This window comes from Nymphalis io, chromosome 28, assembly GCF_905147045.1.
Source record: "Nymphalis io chromosome 28, ilAglIoxx1.1, whole genome shotgun sequence".
Lineage (NCBI taxonomy): Eukaryota > Metazoa > Arthropoda > Insecta > Lepidoptera > Nymphalidae > Nymphalis > Nymphalis io.
In genome coordinates this window covers 1,386,641-1,405,362 of record NC_065915.1, presented here as the reverse complement: position 1 = coordinate 1,405,362, position 18,722 = coordinate 1,386,641, and the positions used below count along the sequence as shown (strand labels likewise).

The following is an 18,722-nucleotide window of genomic DNA, read 5'->3' as shown; positions in this document are numbered from 1 at the left end:
GATGTTTTTTTTTACTTTTGATATTGTTTATATTTTAGATTTGCGTTGAAATATCAGAAGATGGTTGTTTCGCCTCGCAAGGTAAATGGACACCAACAATACCAGACACTACACCGGAGAATTTGGCAACTACAACAGAATCAGATAGGGATACAACAACAATAGCTGCAGACACTACAACGGAGAATTTGGCGACTACAACAGAGTCAGATAGGGATACAACAACAATGGCTGCAGACACTACAACGGAGAATTTGGCAACTACAACAGAGTCAGATAGGGATACAACAACAATAGCTGCAGACGCTACAACGGAGAATTTGGCAACTTCAACAGAGTCAGATAGGGATACAACAACAATTGCTGCAGACACTACAACGGAGAATTTGGCAACTACAACAGAGTCAGATAGGGATATATCAACAATTGCTGCAGACACTACAACGGAGGATTTGGCAACTACAACAGAGTCAGATAGGGATACAACAACAATTGCTACAACGGAGAATTTGGCGACTACAACAGAGTCAGATAGGGATACAACAACAATTGCTGCAGACACTACCACGGAGAATTTGGCAACTACAACAGAATCTATTGAAACAACTACACCGATTAATATAGAATGTCCACCTGGAATGCTAGGTTTTGTGCCCCACCCTGATTACTGTGACGCATATTACGTTTGCGTTATGGGGATCCCAACGTTAACGTGGTGTAGTGAGGGATATGAATTCGATCCAAATGTAAACGTAAGTTAGCTTTTTTTAATTATTTATTTCTGCTAAATTAAACATAGCGACTACAGCATAAAAGTTTTCCATAATTCCAACACAAAAGACAATTATCAATAAAAATGTTAACAATTTATTGATGAATTTTAGTCCTGTGTCGTGATATCGGAAGATGGATGCTTCGCGTCTAAAGAAAAATCTACCCCAACTGACCCTGATGCAACAACAACTACAGGGACAACAATTGAACCTATACAGACAACAACTGAAGCTGCACTGTGTCCTCCTGGATTCTTAGGACACGTACCGCATCCCGAATATTGCGATAAATACTATCTATGTATAAGGGGTATTCCACAATTGCAACATTGCAGTGCAGGCTTCGAGTTTGATCCAGAATTAAGAGTAAGTTAAATTATTATTAATGAAATTAGTGCTAGGGATAGTTTCTTGATGTTTTTTTTTTTTACTTTTGATATTGTTTATGTTTTAGGTTTGCGTTGAAATATCAGAAAATGGTTGTTTCGCTTCGCAAGGTAAATGGACACCAACAATACCAGACACTACAACGGAGGATTTGGCAACTACAACAGAGTCAGATAGGGATACAACAACAATTGCTGCAGACACTACAACGGAGAATTTTGCGACTACAACAGAGTCAGATAGGGATACAACAACAATTGCTGCAGACACTACAACAGAGAATTTGGCTACTACAACAGAGTCAGATAGGGATATAACAACAATTGCTGCAGACACTACAACGGAGGATTTGGCAACTACAACAGAGTCAGATAGGGATACAACAACAATTGCTGCAGACACTACAACGGAGAATTTGGCGACTACAACAGAGTCAGATAGGGATACAACAACAATTGCTGCAGACACTACCACGGAGAATTTGGCAACTACAACAGAATCTATTGAAACAACTACACCGATTAATATAGAATGTCCACCTGGAATGCTAGGTTTTGTGCCCCACCCTGATTACTGTGACGCATATTACGTTTGTGTTATGGGGATCCCAACGTTAACGTGGTGTAGTGAGGGATATGAATTCGATCCAAATGTAAACGTAAGTTAGCTTTTTTTAATTATTTATTTCTGCTAAATTAAACATAGCGACTACAGCATAAAAGTTTTCCATAATTCCAACACAAAAGACAATTATCAATAAAAATGTTAACAATTTATTGATGAATTTTAGTCCTGTGTCGTGATATCGGAAGATGGATGCTTCGCGTCTAAAGAAAAATCTACCCCAACTGACCCTGATGCAACAACAACTACAGGGACAACAATTGAACCTATACAGACAACAACTGAAGCTGCACTGTGTCCTCCTGGATTCTTAGGACACGTACCGCATCCCGAATATTGCGATAAATACTATCTATGTATAAGGGGTATTCCACAATTGCAACATTGCAGTGCAGGCTTCGAGTTTGATCCAGAATTAAGAGTAAGTTAAATTATTATTAAGAAAATTAGTGCTAGGGATAGTTTCTTGATGTTTTTTTTACTTTTGATATTGTTTATATTTTAGGTTTGCGTTGAAATATCAGAAAATGGTTGTTTCGCTTCGCAAGGTAAATGGACTCCAACAGTACCAGACCAGTCAACAACAGAAACGACAATTACAACAGACCACTACGGTAGTACAACAGAATCCACTGAACAACCGACTGAAGGCACGTCTGAAACTCCTAAAGAAACAACGACAGACAGCGATTCAACGACTGTGATATTAACTACAAAACCATCTACAGAAGAATCTACTACTTCCGGAACTACTGTAGATTCTGTTGAAACAACCACAGGTGTAACTGGTACCACTGTAGACTCTATTGATACAACCACAGGAGTGACTGGTACCACTGTAGACTCTATTGATACAACCACAGGAGTGACTGGTACCACTGTAGACTCCGTTGAAACAACCACAGGAATAACTGGTACCACTGTAGATTCTATTGATACAACCTCTGGAGCGACTGGGACCACTGTAGACTCAATTGTTACAACCACGGGAGCGACTGGTACCACTCCAGACTCCGTTGAAACAACCACAGGAGTGACTGGTACCACTGTAGACTCCGTTGAAACAACCACAGGAGTTACTGGTACCACTGTAGACTCTATTGATACAACTACAGGTGTAACTGGTACCACTGTAGACTCCGATGAAACAACCACAGGAGTGACTGGTACCACTGTAGACTCTATTGAATCAACGACGGGAGTGGCTGGTACCACTGTAGACTCCGATGAAACAACCACAGGAGTGACTGGTACCACTGTAGACTCTATTGAATCAACGACGGGAGTGACTGGTACCACTGTAGACTCTATTGATACAACCACAGGAGCGACTGGTAACACTGTAGACTCCGATGAAACAACCACAGGTGTAACTGGTACCACTGTGGACTCTATTTATACAACCACGGGAGCGACTGGTACCACTGTAGACTCTATTGAATCAACGACGGGAGTAACTGGTACCACTGTAGACTCTATTGAATCAACGACGGGAGTGACTGGTACCACTGTTGTATTGGAAACAACAACACCACCCAGTATATGTCCGCCTGGAGTATTTGGAAATGTTCCACATCCAGAACTTTGTGATGTATATTATATGTGTATTGCCGGAATGCCAACACTTTTACCTTGCACCGAAGGCTACGAATTTGATCCAACAGTTGGGGTAAGTAGTATATTTTAATTTAGTTGGCAACTATTAAACTATTTTATCTCATTTATATCAATATATTTTATGAATTAAAATCTGCAATATAATAAATAAATTTCGTTCAAATGAAAATGTTTTTTTTTGTAGCAATGTGTTGTGATATCTGAAAATGGCTGTTTCGCATCTAAGGGTATGTGGACCCCCACAGAACAACATCCAACAACAACGGAATCGTCACACATAACAACAGATATATCACAAACAACAACTAAAGACTCTATTGAAACAACCACTGGAGGGTCTGGTACTACCGACGACTCTATGGAAACAACTACAGGAGCAACTGGTACCACTGTAGACTCTATTGATACAACCACAGGTGCAACTGGTACCACTGTAGGTTCTGACGACACTACAATAGGAATCACTGGTACCACTGACGATTCTATGGAAACAACAACTGCAGGCTCTGACACCACTGTAGACGCTGTTGAAACAACAACGGGAGCGTCTGATACCACTGCAGACTCTATGGAAACAACAACACCACCCAGTATATGTCCGCCTGGAGTATTTGGAAATGTTCCACATCCAGAACTTTGTGATGTATATTATATGTGTATTGCCGGAATGCCAACACTTTTACCTTGCACCGAAGGCTACGAATTTGATCCAACAGTTGGGGTAAGTAGTATATTTTAATTTAGTTGGCAACTAATAAACTATTTTATCTCATTTATATCAATATATTTTATGAATTAAAATCTGCAAATATAATAAATAAATTTCGTTCAAATGAAAATGTTTTTTTTTGTAGCAATGTGTTGTGATATCTGAAAATGGCTGTTTCGCATCTAAGGGTATGTGGACCCCCACAGAACAACATCCAACAACAACGGAATCGTCACACATGACAACAGATATATCACAAACAACAACTAAAGACTCTATTGAAACAACCACTGGAGGGTCTGGTACTACCGACGACTCTATCGAAACAACTACAGGAGCAACTGGTACCACTGTAGACTCTATTGATACAACCACGGGAGCGACTGGTAACACTGTAGACTCTATTGATACAACCACGGGAGTGACTGGTACCACTGTAGACTCTATTGATACAACTACAGGTGCGACTGGTACCACTGTAGTTTCTGACGACACTACAATAGGAGTCACTGGTACCACTGATGACTCTATAGAAACAACCACTGCAGGATCTGGCACCACTGTTGAAGCTGTTGAAACAACAACGGGAGCGTCTGATACCACTGTAGACTCTTTGGAAACAACAACTAGAGAGTCTGGTACTACTGTCGTAACGGAAACAACAACACCACCCAGTATATGTCCGCCTGGAGTGTTTGGAAATATTCCACATCCAGAACTTTGTGATGTATATTATATGTGTATGGCCGGAATTCCAACACTTTTACCTTGCACCGAAGGCTACGAATTTGATTCAACAGCTGGGGTGAGTTAATATTATTATGATCGATAATCGTCGGCTATGTTTACTTTTGTTTTACTTTTGTATTATTATATTAATAATATGTTTCCAATAGATAATTTTCTTGTAGAAGTGTTTGTATACGTACAGTCACAATTATGATTTAGTTCTGATATAAAATAATTAGTAATTCTAAGTTTTAATGGATAATTGCAATGAACGACTAATAAAAGTACCGTTTATCATTAAATGTACGAGTAAATCGTGAGACATTACCGTAACAGCCTATGAATGTCCCACTGCTGGGCTAAAGGCCTCCTCTCCCTTTTTTGAGCATACGTTATTCTTTTACATTTTTCCTTTAAATTTAGAATTATTTGTGTTTGTTTAAGGGTTTATTAGAACTACAAGTATTTCAGTAATTGTGTAAAATATCCTTTATCAGCAAAAATGTACCGTTTGTCGCGCGTTTAATGAACGTAAAATTACGTTATAAAAACCTGGTATAGAAAATAAATCAAGTGATTATTATTTGCCTTATTTAAGTTTTTTTTTTGTTTATTACGTAATAGTGCCCTTAAAAGATTTTTCGTTGAATGTCAATTTACTCTTTTACATTTATATAATAGTTTTATATATTGACATGCTTTATAATTTAAATGTTTGGAATACTCCTTTAATTTCCAAAAATGTTTGTTTATTTAAAGTATTTGGATTTTTTTTTCAGCAATGTGTTGTGATATCAGAAAACGGCTGTTTCGCATCTAAGGGTATGTGGACCCCTACAGAATCGCATTCAACAACAGATTCGTCATACGTAACAACAGAAGTATCACAGGCAGCAACAGAGGAAACGACGCTTGATGATAAATTGAGCACAACTGATCTTACTGAAGGTGAAGTTACTACTGCAGAACCTATTGAAATAACAACAGAAGAGCTTGGTACAACTACACTACCTGCTGTTACAACTCCAGCCAATTTGTGCCCTCCAGGAGTATTCGGAAATGTTCCACACCCTGAACTTTGTGACGTTTATTATATGTGTATGGCCGGAGTACCAACGCTATTGCCATGCAGCAAGGGCTATGAATTTGATTCAAGTTTGGGGGTATGAAATCATTTCATTTAATGCTTTGAAATTGAAATTATGACAATATGACAAATTTAACTTTTTTTTTTCTTTTCCATATTAGTAGTTATATACCGTTTAAATATATAAATGATTATCAGCAGTAGTATAATGACTTGGGTAGTTTTTGTCAATTAACAAATTTAAGCGTCTATTATAGTAAATAATGATTTGTTAAATCTTATTTGTTTAAAAATATGTATTGTTACTAGTATTTATATTAACAACAGCCAATCATTGTCCACTGCTGCACATAGACCTCTCCTAAGGTGCGCCAAAGCTCATGGTCCTCCACCTTCCGCATTCAATCGGTGCCCACCACTTTCTATTAATATTAATATTTATAACATTGATCAATTTCAGCAATGCGTTGTGATATCTGAAAATGGATGTTTCGCTTCTAAGGGCATGTGGACACCGACCGAATCGAACGATCACACTGATACCTCTGTTCAGTCCACAATAAACGAAGACGCAGAACGCACAGCAGAAGAGAAAGACATTACCGATAGTTCTACGATTGACAATAATAAGCCTGGTGACCAAGAAACAACGTCTGTTTTAATACCAACGACAGGAGAAGATGGTCAAATAACAACAGAGCTTATTGAAACCACCACGATAAACGTATGCCCACCCAATTTCTCTGGCATTGTTCCTGACCCAGAGAGATGCGACAGGTTCTTCCATTGCACCGTTGGTCACCCCATTGCACTCTATTGTGGCGCTGGATTTGAATTCGATATAAACACTCAGGTATTTTTTAACATTATATAAATATATTTCATTTCACTAAAAGCTATTACCTCGTGATCGCGAAATATAATCTTACCGACAAATTAACTGTAATACTTAGTACGAAGAGTTAGGGGTTTTGAAACAAAATTGCCTTATCCCTATAATTACTTAGCCTTATTTACCTGTTAATAAATTAGACAGCATTATTGCAATTTAATCCTCATATCTTTTACCGGTGGAAGGGCTTTGTGCAGGCCCGTCTGGGTCCACCCACGCATCAGACATTCTATCGCTAAACAGCAGTACTTAGTATCGTTGCATTCCGGTTTGAAGGAAAACAAGCACAAGGGACATAACATTTTCGTTCCCAAGGTTGGTGGCGCTTTGGCGGTGGTGATGTCATTGGTTATTATTTCTTACATCGCCAATGTCTATGGGCGTTTGTGACCACTTACCATCAGGTGGCCCATTTGCTCGTCCGCCTGCCTACAACATAAAAAAACCTTAATTTTGTTATAAATACCACTGTTATTTGGATATAGATAGATAATGAGGTTAAATGCAGTAAGTTCGATCCAGACCCATTTGCTTATAATACTTGAAGATTTAACAAAAGGCCAATGCAATCAACAGAGATAAAAGTGAAAAAAAGTATTTTAAATCATTTATTAATTACAAAATAACCATTTATTATATTGATTAAATTGTTATGGATTTTAGTTCAATTGAAGATGTTAACAGTTTTATACTCTGCCAAGGTATAAATAATATAACTACCAATTGTAAACTCTAATAAGAGAAAAAGATTTACTCTGTTTCTTTATAATAAATGTGTAATATTTTTTTAGAGCTGTGTGCCTATAACAGAAGATGGCTGTTATGCATCTAAAGGTCTATGGACTCCCACAGAATCACAAACAACAGAACAAGCGACACAGCAACCAGAAGTTACAACAGATGCAGATATATCAACAACAATCTCTGATTTAATTATTGGTGACAATGACAAACCCACTACAGATACTTCAGATGAAACAGCACCAGAAGACGACGGAACAGGTTTAGAAACGACTGCCTCACCAATCGAAGTAACAACCGCTAGTATTTGCCCTCCAGGTGTCTTCGGTAATGTACCAGATCCTGACAGGTGTGACAAGTTCTACATGTGTACCGCTGGTACGGCCATACCATTATACTGTGGTAAAGGATTTGAATTCGATCCGAAAGACCAAGTAAGTTTCTTTTTTTATTATTTTAATGGTGATTGCGACCTACAGGGTTATGTACCGTATACTAGTTACTTTGTTATTTAACTTGCCTAACTTAGCATTACGACTGTAACACAAAAATTATACTAATTGTATTACGGTTTGGCGGTATAATATATAATGAGTGGGTGGTACCTATCCAGACACTGGTACTTTTTTTTAACGCTGGAAAAACGCATTACGCTTTTCCCCCACGGGAACAGTGGGGGGTATGCGGGGCACGCCGGTGTCCAAGGCGCCGAGTGCGCCCCGAACGTCGGAATACCCACTAAAAAACCAGCGGTACCCTTTCCGTCTTAACAGGGAGCACCATGTGATCGATTGCGCATGCTACCGTGACGAGACACTGGTACTTACCCTACCAAGCTTACAATATTTCTTGCAATGTTATCATAATTTGCAAGTAATTTCTATATTCAGAATATATTTGAACGTTTCATTTTCAATAATTACAAATAAACTTGTTTGCTATTGTTATTTAAATGAATTATTTAAACAAGTCGATTAAACATTTAATGTTTTAATTCCAGCAATGCGTTATAATATCTGAAAATGGATGTTTCGCGTCGAGAGGCTTAACGTCAGAAGATCGAACCGAAGGTTATGAGGTAACAACGGACAACAAAATGAAAGAAAACCTTCAGACGACACAAAATGTTGAAATTACATCAGAGGACACACAAACAACAACGGCCATTTGTCCCCCGGGGGTGTTTGGAAATGTCCCAGATCCTGAGAATTGCAATAAGTTCTACATGTGCACCGCTGGTATATCTATACCGCTGTATTGCAGTGCAGGATTTGAATTCGATCCTGTCGTAAAGGTAAGTACGACTTTCAGTCATTGAAGCCTTGATATCTTTATATATTGATTGCATTTTAGTATAGTGTAAAGTTTAAGCAAGTGTGACAATATTATTCCCATTGTTTCTTAAAGTTAGTTTTTGTATCTATTCTAGACATGATAGATATACACAATCAAATAATATATACGACGAGCCGGCTGGCGTGGTTGGTAGATACTTGCCTTTCACGCCGAAGGTTATAGGTTGGATTCCCACCCAGGACAGACATTTGTGTGCATGAATATATCTGTTTGTCCTGAGTCTGGGTGTAATTATCTATATAAGTATGTATTTACAAAAGAAAAGTAGTATATGTAGTATATCAGTGTCTGGTTTCCATAGCACAAGCTTTGTATAAGCTTAATTTGGGATCAGATGGCCGTGTGTGAAAAAGTGTCCCAGGATATTATTATTATTATAAAAATAAAATTTGTTCAGGTTAATATCTATACATTAAAATAACAAGTTGTATATAAATATCTTTTTTTTTTCAGGATTGCGTCATTATATCAGATCATGGCTGCACTGCATCGAAATCGTAAAAAAAACTGGCGTTGCAAACGGACAATCGATATACGGCCTTAAAATAAATACAGATAAAAAATAACGAGAAATGTCATGTTACATTTATAATATTATAATTTTGCAATGGTAAAAGATTTTATGTTACGAAATCATATTGTTAACTTGCTTATTATACTGCAAAATTAAAATAAATTTAAACCGTTGAATTTTTACAATATTGAACGCGTCAGTTAAATAATCATAACATTGACAAGATACATTTTGGCGGGTAAATGTCACCATTGTTTATAAAAATAGTCAATATTAATTTTTTTTTTAATAGTTTTGATAATAATAATTCCGTAATATAACCATTGCAAACTAATTATAAAAAGAGTAGGTATTATTAGAAAACTTCGAGTATTAATAAAGGCTGTGTGAATTATTTATTATATATATTTATTTTCATTTTTATAAAAAGTAACATAAATGAAACAGATTTAGTCAGTTGAAAATAAATAAAGTTTTTATTAAATAAATTATTTTTTACAATTTTAATATATGTTTTATTTATAACGCCAAAATTGAATATAGACACATTACCTTAAAACTGTTTCTGTAGGAATGAAATAAAAACAGATGTAGGCATGAATATGCTTATAGAGTTGAAAATAATTAAGTAAAGCTGAATGGTGTCTGTAGACCGCCTGTCTAGGTTGCATATTGATAATCATTTTCAAATAATGTAAATCGTTCTAACATTATAACTTTATTTAGGCCGACTAGGCCACTAAACTGGGATTAATAACGTGATCCCATGTTTTTGGACCTAGTCAATACTCGTGTCTGTAATTACTGAAGATCTTTCAATTCTACTTATTTATAACGGTTTGGAAACGTTATCGATTCTATTTCTCAAAACGAGATGTCAGTCAAATTGTAACTTGGAGACAATTCTCATAATCTATAATGCTTACGATCCAACATCGACTGAATCGCAAATGGATCGTTGTGTTAGTAGAATATAAAAAATGACCCAACAGCAAATAACGTTTCGATTCGATTCCGATTGGGTAACAATTCGTTTGTAGAATTGACCCTGATGAAATGAAATAGCACTCAAGGTTGTTTGTTGGAAAAAATGGTTCCCGTTGTATTGTAGTTCCTAACCACGGCACGCAAAAAGGCCTTCAGATATATTATTGGTTATCAGATTGCATGTATTAATTAAAATAAGATACATTTATTTCAATTTTTATTGTTTTTTTGATACAATAGCATTATAAAAATATTTTTTAAAATTTTATAATAATTATATCATGACAAACACTATATTTTTTTATATTTTATTATAAAAAAAATGTATTTTATTTTGATTTCACGGATAATTTCTTCAATAATCCATAAAAATCCGTTTTAAATATACATAAATATTTCACATATTATTGTAACAATTATATAAAGCAATTTTTTTTAACATGGCGACCGCTTCGTTCAATAAATTAATTAGTTTATTTTTAAATTCCGTTTCGTTTTATTTGTTTCATTTGCTTTCGTAGCTTTTCATTGCGTTGTTGAAGAGCACGAAATAATCTAAAAAGACTTTCTGCTCATTCAATGATATGTGCTTTTGACATTTCGCTTTTGACACAGGCATGCATCTCTGAAATAATAAAATGATTTAGATAATAAAGCTGATCATGTCATCCTGACCGATTTTGGTCACGGCCGTTATCGAAGGGGCAAAACCAATAGCTAATTGCTCAGAAGATTTTATAGAACACAAGTTTGTGCGCAAGCACAATAGCAATCTATCTGTTACATCAAATTGGCTTTAAAAGGTGCATTAATTATGAATAATGTTTTATACTCACAAGTGCTCGAGGGCTGAATTCTTGGTTAGGAAGACAATCGAGTCTTGACATGGTTCCTCTGGAACACTTGTAGTAGGTGCTGCAGTTGTGAAAATCTGGGTATTGGTAGTCATCGCTTTCTCTACACAAAGGTAGCGGTTGACGCTTAAGAGCTTCTTGTTGAGCTTTTCCATAGTATTCGCAAGGTGATTCGGTTGGTGGTATCGGGGGTAACGAAGGTCTTGTGATCGAAGTTGTTGTTTTAACTCCCGGTAACATTGTTGGTAATGTTAAACGTGTCGAATGATCTGTTGTGGTTCTTTTTGTCAGAGGAGTAGGTAATTCAATTTTATTTGATTTTTCTGTAGGTGAGACTGAAGACTTATTGGGGAAAGATGGTAGTGTGAAACCAGAAAATACCGTAGTCGAAGTAGACTCAGAAATCGTTGCAGTGGAACTAAGTGTTGTTAATGTAGACTCTATTATTGTTTCTTTTGTCGTCAGTTCATTCGCTGTCGGTTCGTTGGTAGTCGTACTTATCAAAGTTACTTCTGGTTCAATTGAAGAAACTAAAGGTGAACTAGTTGCACTCGATAAAGTGGTCGTCATAAGTTTAGTTGATGTCGTGATTAAGTCAGTATCTGTTTTTTCTGAATCCGTTGGCAAAAGTTTAGATGTTGTTGTTATGTGACTTACTGATTGATTGCTTGTAGTATCTGATATAGTAGTTGTGATATCATTTCTCTTTGGTGACGTAGTGGTAATATCAGATGTTGCTACAGTAGTAGTAGTAATACTGGGAATAGTTTGTGTTTCAGATGTAGTATGTTGTGTGGGTTGTGATGTATCAGGCAAAGATGTTGTTAACTCTGTGTTTATAGTTGATCTAGGCTGTGGAGTTGTAATAATTGAGTGATGGGATGTCGTTGAGTCCGTTAATGTAATTGAAGAATCAGTTGCTGTTGTTAATAATGTACTAGGTTTTGTTGGTTCAGATGACACATCAGTTGACACATGTGCTGTAGATTGATCTATTTCTGTCGTTGGTTCCTTATCTGTAGTTGGCAGATCTGGTATAGTTTCTGAGGTAGCTTCAGTAGAAGTTACAGGCGGCAAGGGCTGTACAGTCGATGTCAATTTATTATCAGGCTGTGTTGCTTCCGTTAATAAAGTAATTATAGGACTACCAGTAAATGTTGTTGTTTGGGATGAAAATTTATCAGTATATGACGTAAGCGTCACAGGCTCAGATGTACTTGTTACTTTATCTGTCGTTGGCAGTATCGTTGATTTAGAAATTAATTCTGGTACTGTAGTTGCTAAATCAGGCGTGACTTTTGTTGTTAATGATGGTAATGTAGATTTAATAGATAGTGTAGTTTCATCAGATTCACTTGATGTTATAGTTACAGATTCCGATGTTGTAGAGAGTTTTGTAGATAAAGATGGTAAAGTTTGTTTAGTAATTATTGGGACATCGGTCGAATGTTCGGTGCTTGTTATGAGCGGCTCAGATGTTACAGCTGATGCTGACGTAGGAAGTGATGTTGAAAAAGTCATTGTTGTTTCATGAGGTTGTGCTGTTGTGCCAGATATATCTTCAGTTACAGTGGTTTGTGGCAATTTAGAAGATTCAGTTATAAGCAGCTCCGTTGTCTTTGTTATAGGGCTTATAGTTGTTGAATCATCAATTTCAACGTTTTCTGTTGTTAGAGATTTAGGTGTACTAGTCGCTGATGTTGATGGTACAGATTCCGATGTTGTTGAGGATTTTGTAGATAAAGATGGTAAAGTTTGTTTAGTAATTATTGGAACATCGGTCGAATGTTGTGTGCTTATTATCAGCGGCTCAGATGTTATAGCTGATGTTGGAAGTGAAGTTGAAATGTTCATTGTTGTCTCATGTGGTTGAAATGTTGTGCCAGGTACATCGATATCTTCAGTGTCTGTTGTTTGTTGCACTGTAGTAGATCCAGTCGTAGACTCTGTTATCTTTGTTACAGGGCTTATAGTTGATGTACTGATATCAATACTTGCTGTCGTTGGATATGCAAATGTACTAGTTTCTTGTATTGTATTTGTACTAGGTTCTTCTGTTATTGCAGCAGTTGAAGTTGCAGCTGAGGAATCAGGGGTACTCAATTCACTTTTTATTGTAGATGTTTCTTGTTCTGTTGTAAATGAGATTGTAGTATGAGGATTTGAAGTAGTGTTCATTTTTTCGATTGACGTCGTGGAGTCAGAGATCGTAAATGTCGATGTTTGTCCATCAGATATTGTTTCAGTTTTTATTGTAGTTGAAGCAGAATATGACGTGCTAACACTAGCTTCAGTTTGAGGCAATATTGTACTAGATGGTATAATAGGTATATCAGTTTGCTTGGTAACAAAAGGTGTAATAGTTGATAAAGGCGTTGTGTTAGTTGATACTTTTACCGAAGAAGGAGTTGTCGCTGCTCCATCGAGATCTGTTTTTATTGTGGCTGGTGTTGTTATTAATTTCTCTTGCTTAGTTGTCAAATATGGCAGTGGAGAAGGTATCGATGGTAGTATTAACCGTGTTGTTAATGTAAAATCTTTTGTTGACCATGTAGTATCTGTCGGCTCAATTTCATTTGAAGGCATGGTGGCTGTTATAGGATTTGCATCAGAAGTTGTCAGAGTTACTCCTGATTTCTCTGTTGAAGCCGAAGGTGACGTATTATCACTAGTTGCACTCGAGGCCATGGTCGTTATTATTTGTTCAGTTGCCGTTGTAATTAAGTCCCTTGTTGTTGAAATAGTACTTACTATGTCAGATGTTGTTGCACTAATAGTAGTAGCAGTAATACTGGGAACAGATTGAGTTTCAGTTGAAATATGTTGTGTGGATTCTGGTGACACAGGCAAAGCCGTTGTTAACTTTGTGCTAATATTTGCACTAGATTCTGAAGATGTACTTCCGGCTGTCGATGGGACTGTTTCTGTAATTGTAGCATCTGTTGGAGTTGTTAATAATGTTGATGATGGTATTAAAACTGTAGTATGTTGTGTTGGTTCAGATGACACAACAGTTGACATATGTGCTGTTGATTGACCTGCTTCTGTTGTCATTGGTTCCTTATCTGTAGTTGACAGACCTGATGTAATTTCTGAGGTAGCTTCAGTAGAAGTTACAGGCGGCAAGGGCTGTACAGTCGATGTCAATTTATTATCAGGCTGTGTTGCTTCCGTCAATAAAGTAATTATAGGACTACCAGTAAATGTTGTTGCTTGGGATGAAAATTTATCTGTATATGGCGTAAGCGTCACAGGCTCAGTTGTACTTGATAGTTTATCTGTCGTTGGCAGTATTGTTGATGTAGAAATTAATTCTGGTACTGTAGTTGCTAATTCAGGCGTGACTTTTGTTGATAATGATGGTAACGTAGATTTAATAGATAATGTAGTTTTATCTGATTCACTTGATGTAGTAGTTATAAATTCCGATTTTGTAGAGAGTTTTGTAGATAAAGATGGTAAAGTTTGTTTAGTAATTATTGGGACATCGGTCGAATGTTCTGTGCTTGTTATGAGCGGCTCAGATGTCACAGCTGATGTTGACGTTGGAAGTGAAGTTGAAAAAGTTATTGATGTACCATTTGGTTCTGTGGTTGTAACAGATATATTTTCAGATATTGTGGTTTGTGGTATTGTAGTAGATTCAGTTATAAGCAGCTCCGTGGTCTTTGTTATAGGGCTTATAGTTGTTGAAATATCAGTATTAATGCTTGCTGTTGAAGGAGATTCAAATGTACTGGTTTCTTGTATTGTATTTGTACTTGAATTCTCTGCTATTGCGATAGTTGAAGCTTCAGTCGAGGAACTTGATGTACTCGTTTCACCTGTTTCCGTTGATGTTTCTTCTGCTGTTGAATATGTGTTTGTAGTAGTTTGTGATTCATTGACTGTTGTTTCAGAAGGTAATGATGTTGTTACGGGTGTTGATGTTAAATTTAAATCTGTAGTATACTTTGATGATGGCATGTCGGTAGTTGTCATGTGTGTTTCTGTTACGGTTTTATCAGTTTCTTTACTAGTAGTGTTTGGTAGTTCTGTCGTTGATCTTATAGTTATCATTGTCGGTGCTGCTGTGGAAGGTGTTGTATATACAGTTGTTATTTTATTTGTATTGATTTCCTCAGTTACTTGAGTAGTAGAATATATTCCTGTACTTGTCTTTAAAGTTGGTAAAGTAATAGATGGAGTTGTGTCAGTTTTTGTATTCAAATTACTAGCTGGGGTTGTTGTTGGTTGACTTATTGTAAATGGTATAGTATTTTCCGTAGTTACTTCATATATATCCATCTCACTAGAATTTAATATTGTTGATATTTCCGGAACAGTAGCTGTTACAGAGTGACTGCTTGTCATATACTCTGTTGGTGAAGTAGTGATTAATATTGTTGATGGATTGATCCTAGATGTTTGTTCAGTTGATACTGCAGGTGTTTCTTTCGTACTTGGTATGTTTGTTGTATCACTACTTAATGTGGACAGATCAGTAACAGAAGTCACTGTAAACAGAGAATCAGTAGTAGATGAAAATGTTGATTCAGTCGTACTTAATAAAGGCACTTTACTGGTCAAGGATTCAGTACTAGTTTCGTTACGTTTTATTGCAGTACTAGTGGCCGTTGTACCTGTTTCTGTTGTACTAAATTTTTGTGTTGTCTTTTCACGTAATGTTGTTGCGACAGATGGTATTAGAGTCGTTTCTGTATTTAATAATGTCGTTAAATCAAATTTCGTTTGCCATGTCGTTGCTTCTGTTGGTGATGATAATTTAGTGATTTCTTGTTGTGAAGTTGATGTTGGTTGATATTGAGTCGCTTTAGTAGGTATTGCTGTTGAGAAAATTGATTCTGTTTCGTGATCTGTCGTGGCTGTATTCGTAAAATTTTGAGTAGACAACGGGTAATATATTGTTGTTGCGGGAGTACTTGATATAGTTACAGATGATCTAGTTGTCGTTTGTTGTGATATATCTTCACCAGTTGATAGATTTTCCGTTATCATTGTTGCAGTTATTGGTGATAATTTTGTTGATGTTTCTTGAGTAGTCGTAGTCGAGAGGGTCGTATGAACACTTGATGTAAGAGGTGGTAAGATGCGTCTTGTGAATGGACGTTTAGGCCTCTTTGTTTGTACGCCGACATCACCTGGGGCTGGAGGTAGGTTAAGCACTTGTTTTTCGAATGGGAATGATACATTACAACACATAGTTGCTACCAATGGCTGGCAATTCTGAAATCATAGAAAAAAAATCTTATAAATAATATGCTTTACATATGTACGTACGTTTTTCATATATTATTATTATTATTTACTCGCGATATTTTCCTTTACTACCGTGCACGAGATTAATTATAAACACAAATGAAGCACCTGGAAAATTGCAATCATCGGTTAAGAGTTATGTTAAAATTGCTGGGGCATTCGTTATGTCGCAGAAGGAGATCGCGGAATGGGAGCGCAAGACGTTCTGAGAAAAGTGCCTTCACTGACCCATTCCACCATAAGGGTCAGCGGGGCTAGGGGGAGTCCTGTGTACGCCGGCAACTCTCTAGGCCGCGTATGCGGGCCAATCACTGGAGCATCATAATAGCATGCGCAAACGATCACGAGACGCATCCCAAGAGACGGATTGTGTATCGCTGGCTTCTGAGTGAGTATTCTGACACACTCAGCGCCGGCAAGTCCCATAAACACTTATTTAATGGGGGGGAAACTCATAAAGGAGATTTTCCAGAGATAAAAAGAAAACTTGTTTCTCACGAATTCTTCGAAAATAAATTCATGCATATGATTAACTTACATTTGATTTCACGTCATAGTATAAGTTGTTCGGACACGCTCGTACATAAGGTTTCGACATCCAACATACTATGTAGCTCTGGCAATCATTTGGGTATGGCATGGAGTTCAATGTCCAGTTTATGCAGGGGTTACCCAAAACCGTTGTGATACATAGTAGGAGCAGGACTCGTATGTGCTCTGTAATAAATAAATATAGGGATAGATATTGGTGGTAGGGCTTTGTGCAAGCTCGTAGATAGGTACCACCCACTCGTCAGATATTCTACCGCAAAACAGTAGTATTTGGTATTGTTGTGTTCCGATATGAAGTATGAGTGAGCCAGTATAATTACAGGTACAAGGGGTATAACATCTTATTTCCTAAGGTTGGTGGCGCATTTGCAATGTAAGCCATGGTAAACATTTCTTACGATACCAATGTCTATGGGCGTTGGTGACCACTTACCATCAGGTGGCCTTATGCTCGTCCACCTACCTATTCTATTAAAAAATGTATATATTTAGCAATTTTATATTCCTGAAAAAATTGATTAATCATTACAAAAGTCCACATATTCGATTTTTGCCATGAATATTTGGTAAAACTATATGTACTGCTTAAATATAATAAACGTACCAATGTTAAGGGGACATTAAACAGGGCACATCAAATTTAACTTTATCGTAATAAAAGAGACATAAAAGGCACCGACAACACGTATATACAGAGATAATTTAAAAATATATTATATATATAAATATTTAATATAATAATAATTATATAACACTTTAAGATGGTTTTGTTGATTCTCAAGTTCTAAGGTTTGATAGAATATAAATATTTCCATCTCTTTCTATGTTCACTCTATCTAGTTCTTTCCATTACATTTAGTTTAAATATTATACTACTACTAATTGATATAAATTATTTTTATTTTAAGTTCATAAATTGTTGATTTATTTATCATTTTGATATTTAAAAAAAAAAACAAAGCTTATTGTAAAAATTATCCAGAGATACGTCCGCCATATTTAATTTATATGACGTCATACAGCCAAAAATATGTCCACTTTAATTATATGAAAATATAAGTGATTTTAATAAAATATAAATGGTTTAATTATAATACAAATCAAAAATTTACCCATAACAGCCTCAAGCGTACTCACTGACTAATGAAAGACTCTAAAGACTAATTGCCATATATTATAATAACCGAAAAAATCGATTCTAATTACTGATAAACAAATTATTCGATACAGATGACTTTCGACCTTATTGCACACTGAAAAGTCATATACGAACTTTTTGTTAACAGGTGTGCATAAATTAATGTCTTGCTTGTTCGTACATGTGACATATATTTTAAAAAACAACTGATGCATTCTGGCTTCGCTTGATCAATTTGATTTGATAATTAAGTATTAAATTACCAGTTAACATAAACAGCCAACACTTTACTTGGATGATTATATTATTGAACATGACCTTGGTCCCCGTCTGGGAAGGTAAAACATCACAAAAAAATGTCATGTTCAGTTACTTGATAAATTACTGTTAAGCTTTTTTTAATCTATGCATTGTAATTGTGGCTGGGAATCGTGTGCTCTCATCTAATTGGTAATACATATTTAGTTTAAGTAAATTAAAAGCATGTTTTGGGTGTATTTTAT

At 36.2% G+C, this 18,722-nt stretch overlaps 2 protein-coding genes across 36 annotated transcripts in view; one reads left to right on the top strand and one right to left on the bottom strand.

Moving 5' to 3' along the window:
* The window catches only part of LOC126779270 (mucin-5AC-like), a 37,234-nt gene extending 27,425 nt beyond the window's left edge, over positions 1 to 9,809 (top strand). For 16 of the 34 annotated variants that reach the window (XM_050503234.1, XM_050503229.1, XM_050503231.1 and 13 more), the window contains 12 exons: positions 39 to 752; positions 885 to 1,139; positions 1,228 to 1,818; positions 1,951 to 2,205; positions 2,290 to 3,453; positions 3,586 to 4,122; positions 4,256 to 4,915; positions 5,619 to 6,002; positions 6,387 to 6,779; positions 7,610 to 7,993; positions 8,560 to 8,853; positions 9,369 to 9,809. In XM_050503234.1, coding sequence (XP_050359191.1) covers positions 39 to 752; positions 885 to 1,139; positions 1,228 to 1,818; positions 1,951 to 2,205; positions 2,290 to 3,453; positions 3,586 to 4,122; positions 4,256 to 4,915; positions 5,619 to 6,002; positions 6,387 to 6,779; positions 7,610 to 7,993; positions 8,560 to 8,853; positions 9,369 to 9,416 — 5,679 coding nt within the window. In that variant the 3' untranslated portion in view covers positions 9,417 to 9,809. The remainder of the gene's footprint in view (positions 1 to 38; positions 753 to 884; positions 1,140 to 1,227; positions 1,819 to 1,950; positions 2,206 to 2,289; positions 3,454 to 3,585; positions 4,123 to 4,255; positions 4,916 to 5,618; positions 6,003 to 6,386; positions 6,780 to 7,609; positions 7,994 to 8,559; positions 8,854 to 9,368) is intronic. The other 18 variants (XM_050503233.1, XM_050503217.1, XM_050503230.1 and 15 more) reach the window with 15 other exon arrangements.
* A 201-nt stretch (positions 9,810 to 10,010) lies between these two features.
* Positions 10,011 to 18,212, bottom strand: LOC126779276 (mucin-3A-like). 2 transcript variants are annotated; one of them, XM_050503243.1, is made up of 5 exons: positions 18,194 to 18,212; positions 17,068 to 17,246; positions 15,893 to 16,496; positions 11,253 to 15,766; positions 10,011 to 11,041 (listed from the first exon to the last, which is right to left on the bottom strand). In XM_050503243.1, the coding sequence occupies exons 1-5, from the start codon at positions 18,195 to 18,197 to the stop codon at positions 10,922 to 10,924; spliced, it is 5,421 nt and encodes a 1,806-aa protein (XP_050359200.1). In that variant the 5' UTR covers positions 18,198 to 18,212; the 3' UTR covers positions 10,011 to 10,921. The 2 variants fall into 2 exon arrangements, with proteins under 2 accessions (XP_050359200.1, XP_050359199.1); XM_050503242.1 differs by having other exon boundaries at positions 11,253 to 16,496.
* Between the last annotated feature and the right edge of the window lie 510 nt (positions 18,213 to 18,722).

What these genes read in the sequence shown, in the direction of transcription:
- LOC126779276 (XM_050503242.1), bottom strand. An exon ending in ACTATGACGTGAAATCAAAT is followed by an intron (nt 16,497 to 17,067) that starts GTAAGTTAATCA and finishes CTATGATTTCAG; the next exon opens with AATTGCCAGCCATTGGTAGC. An exon ending in AATTCAGCCCTCGAGCACTT is followed by an intron (nt 11,042 to 11,252) that starts GTGAGTATAAAA and finishes TTATTATTTCAG; the next exon opens with AGATGCATGCCTGTGTCAAA.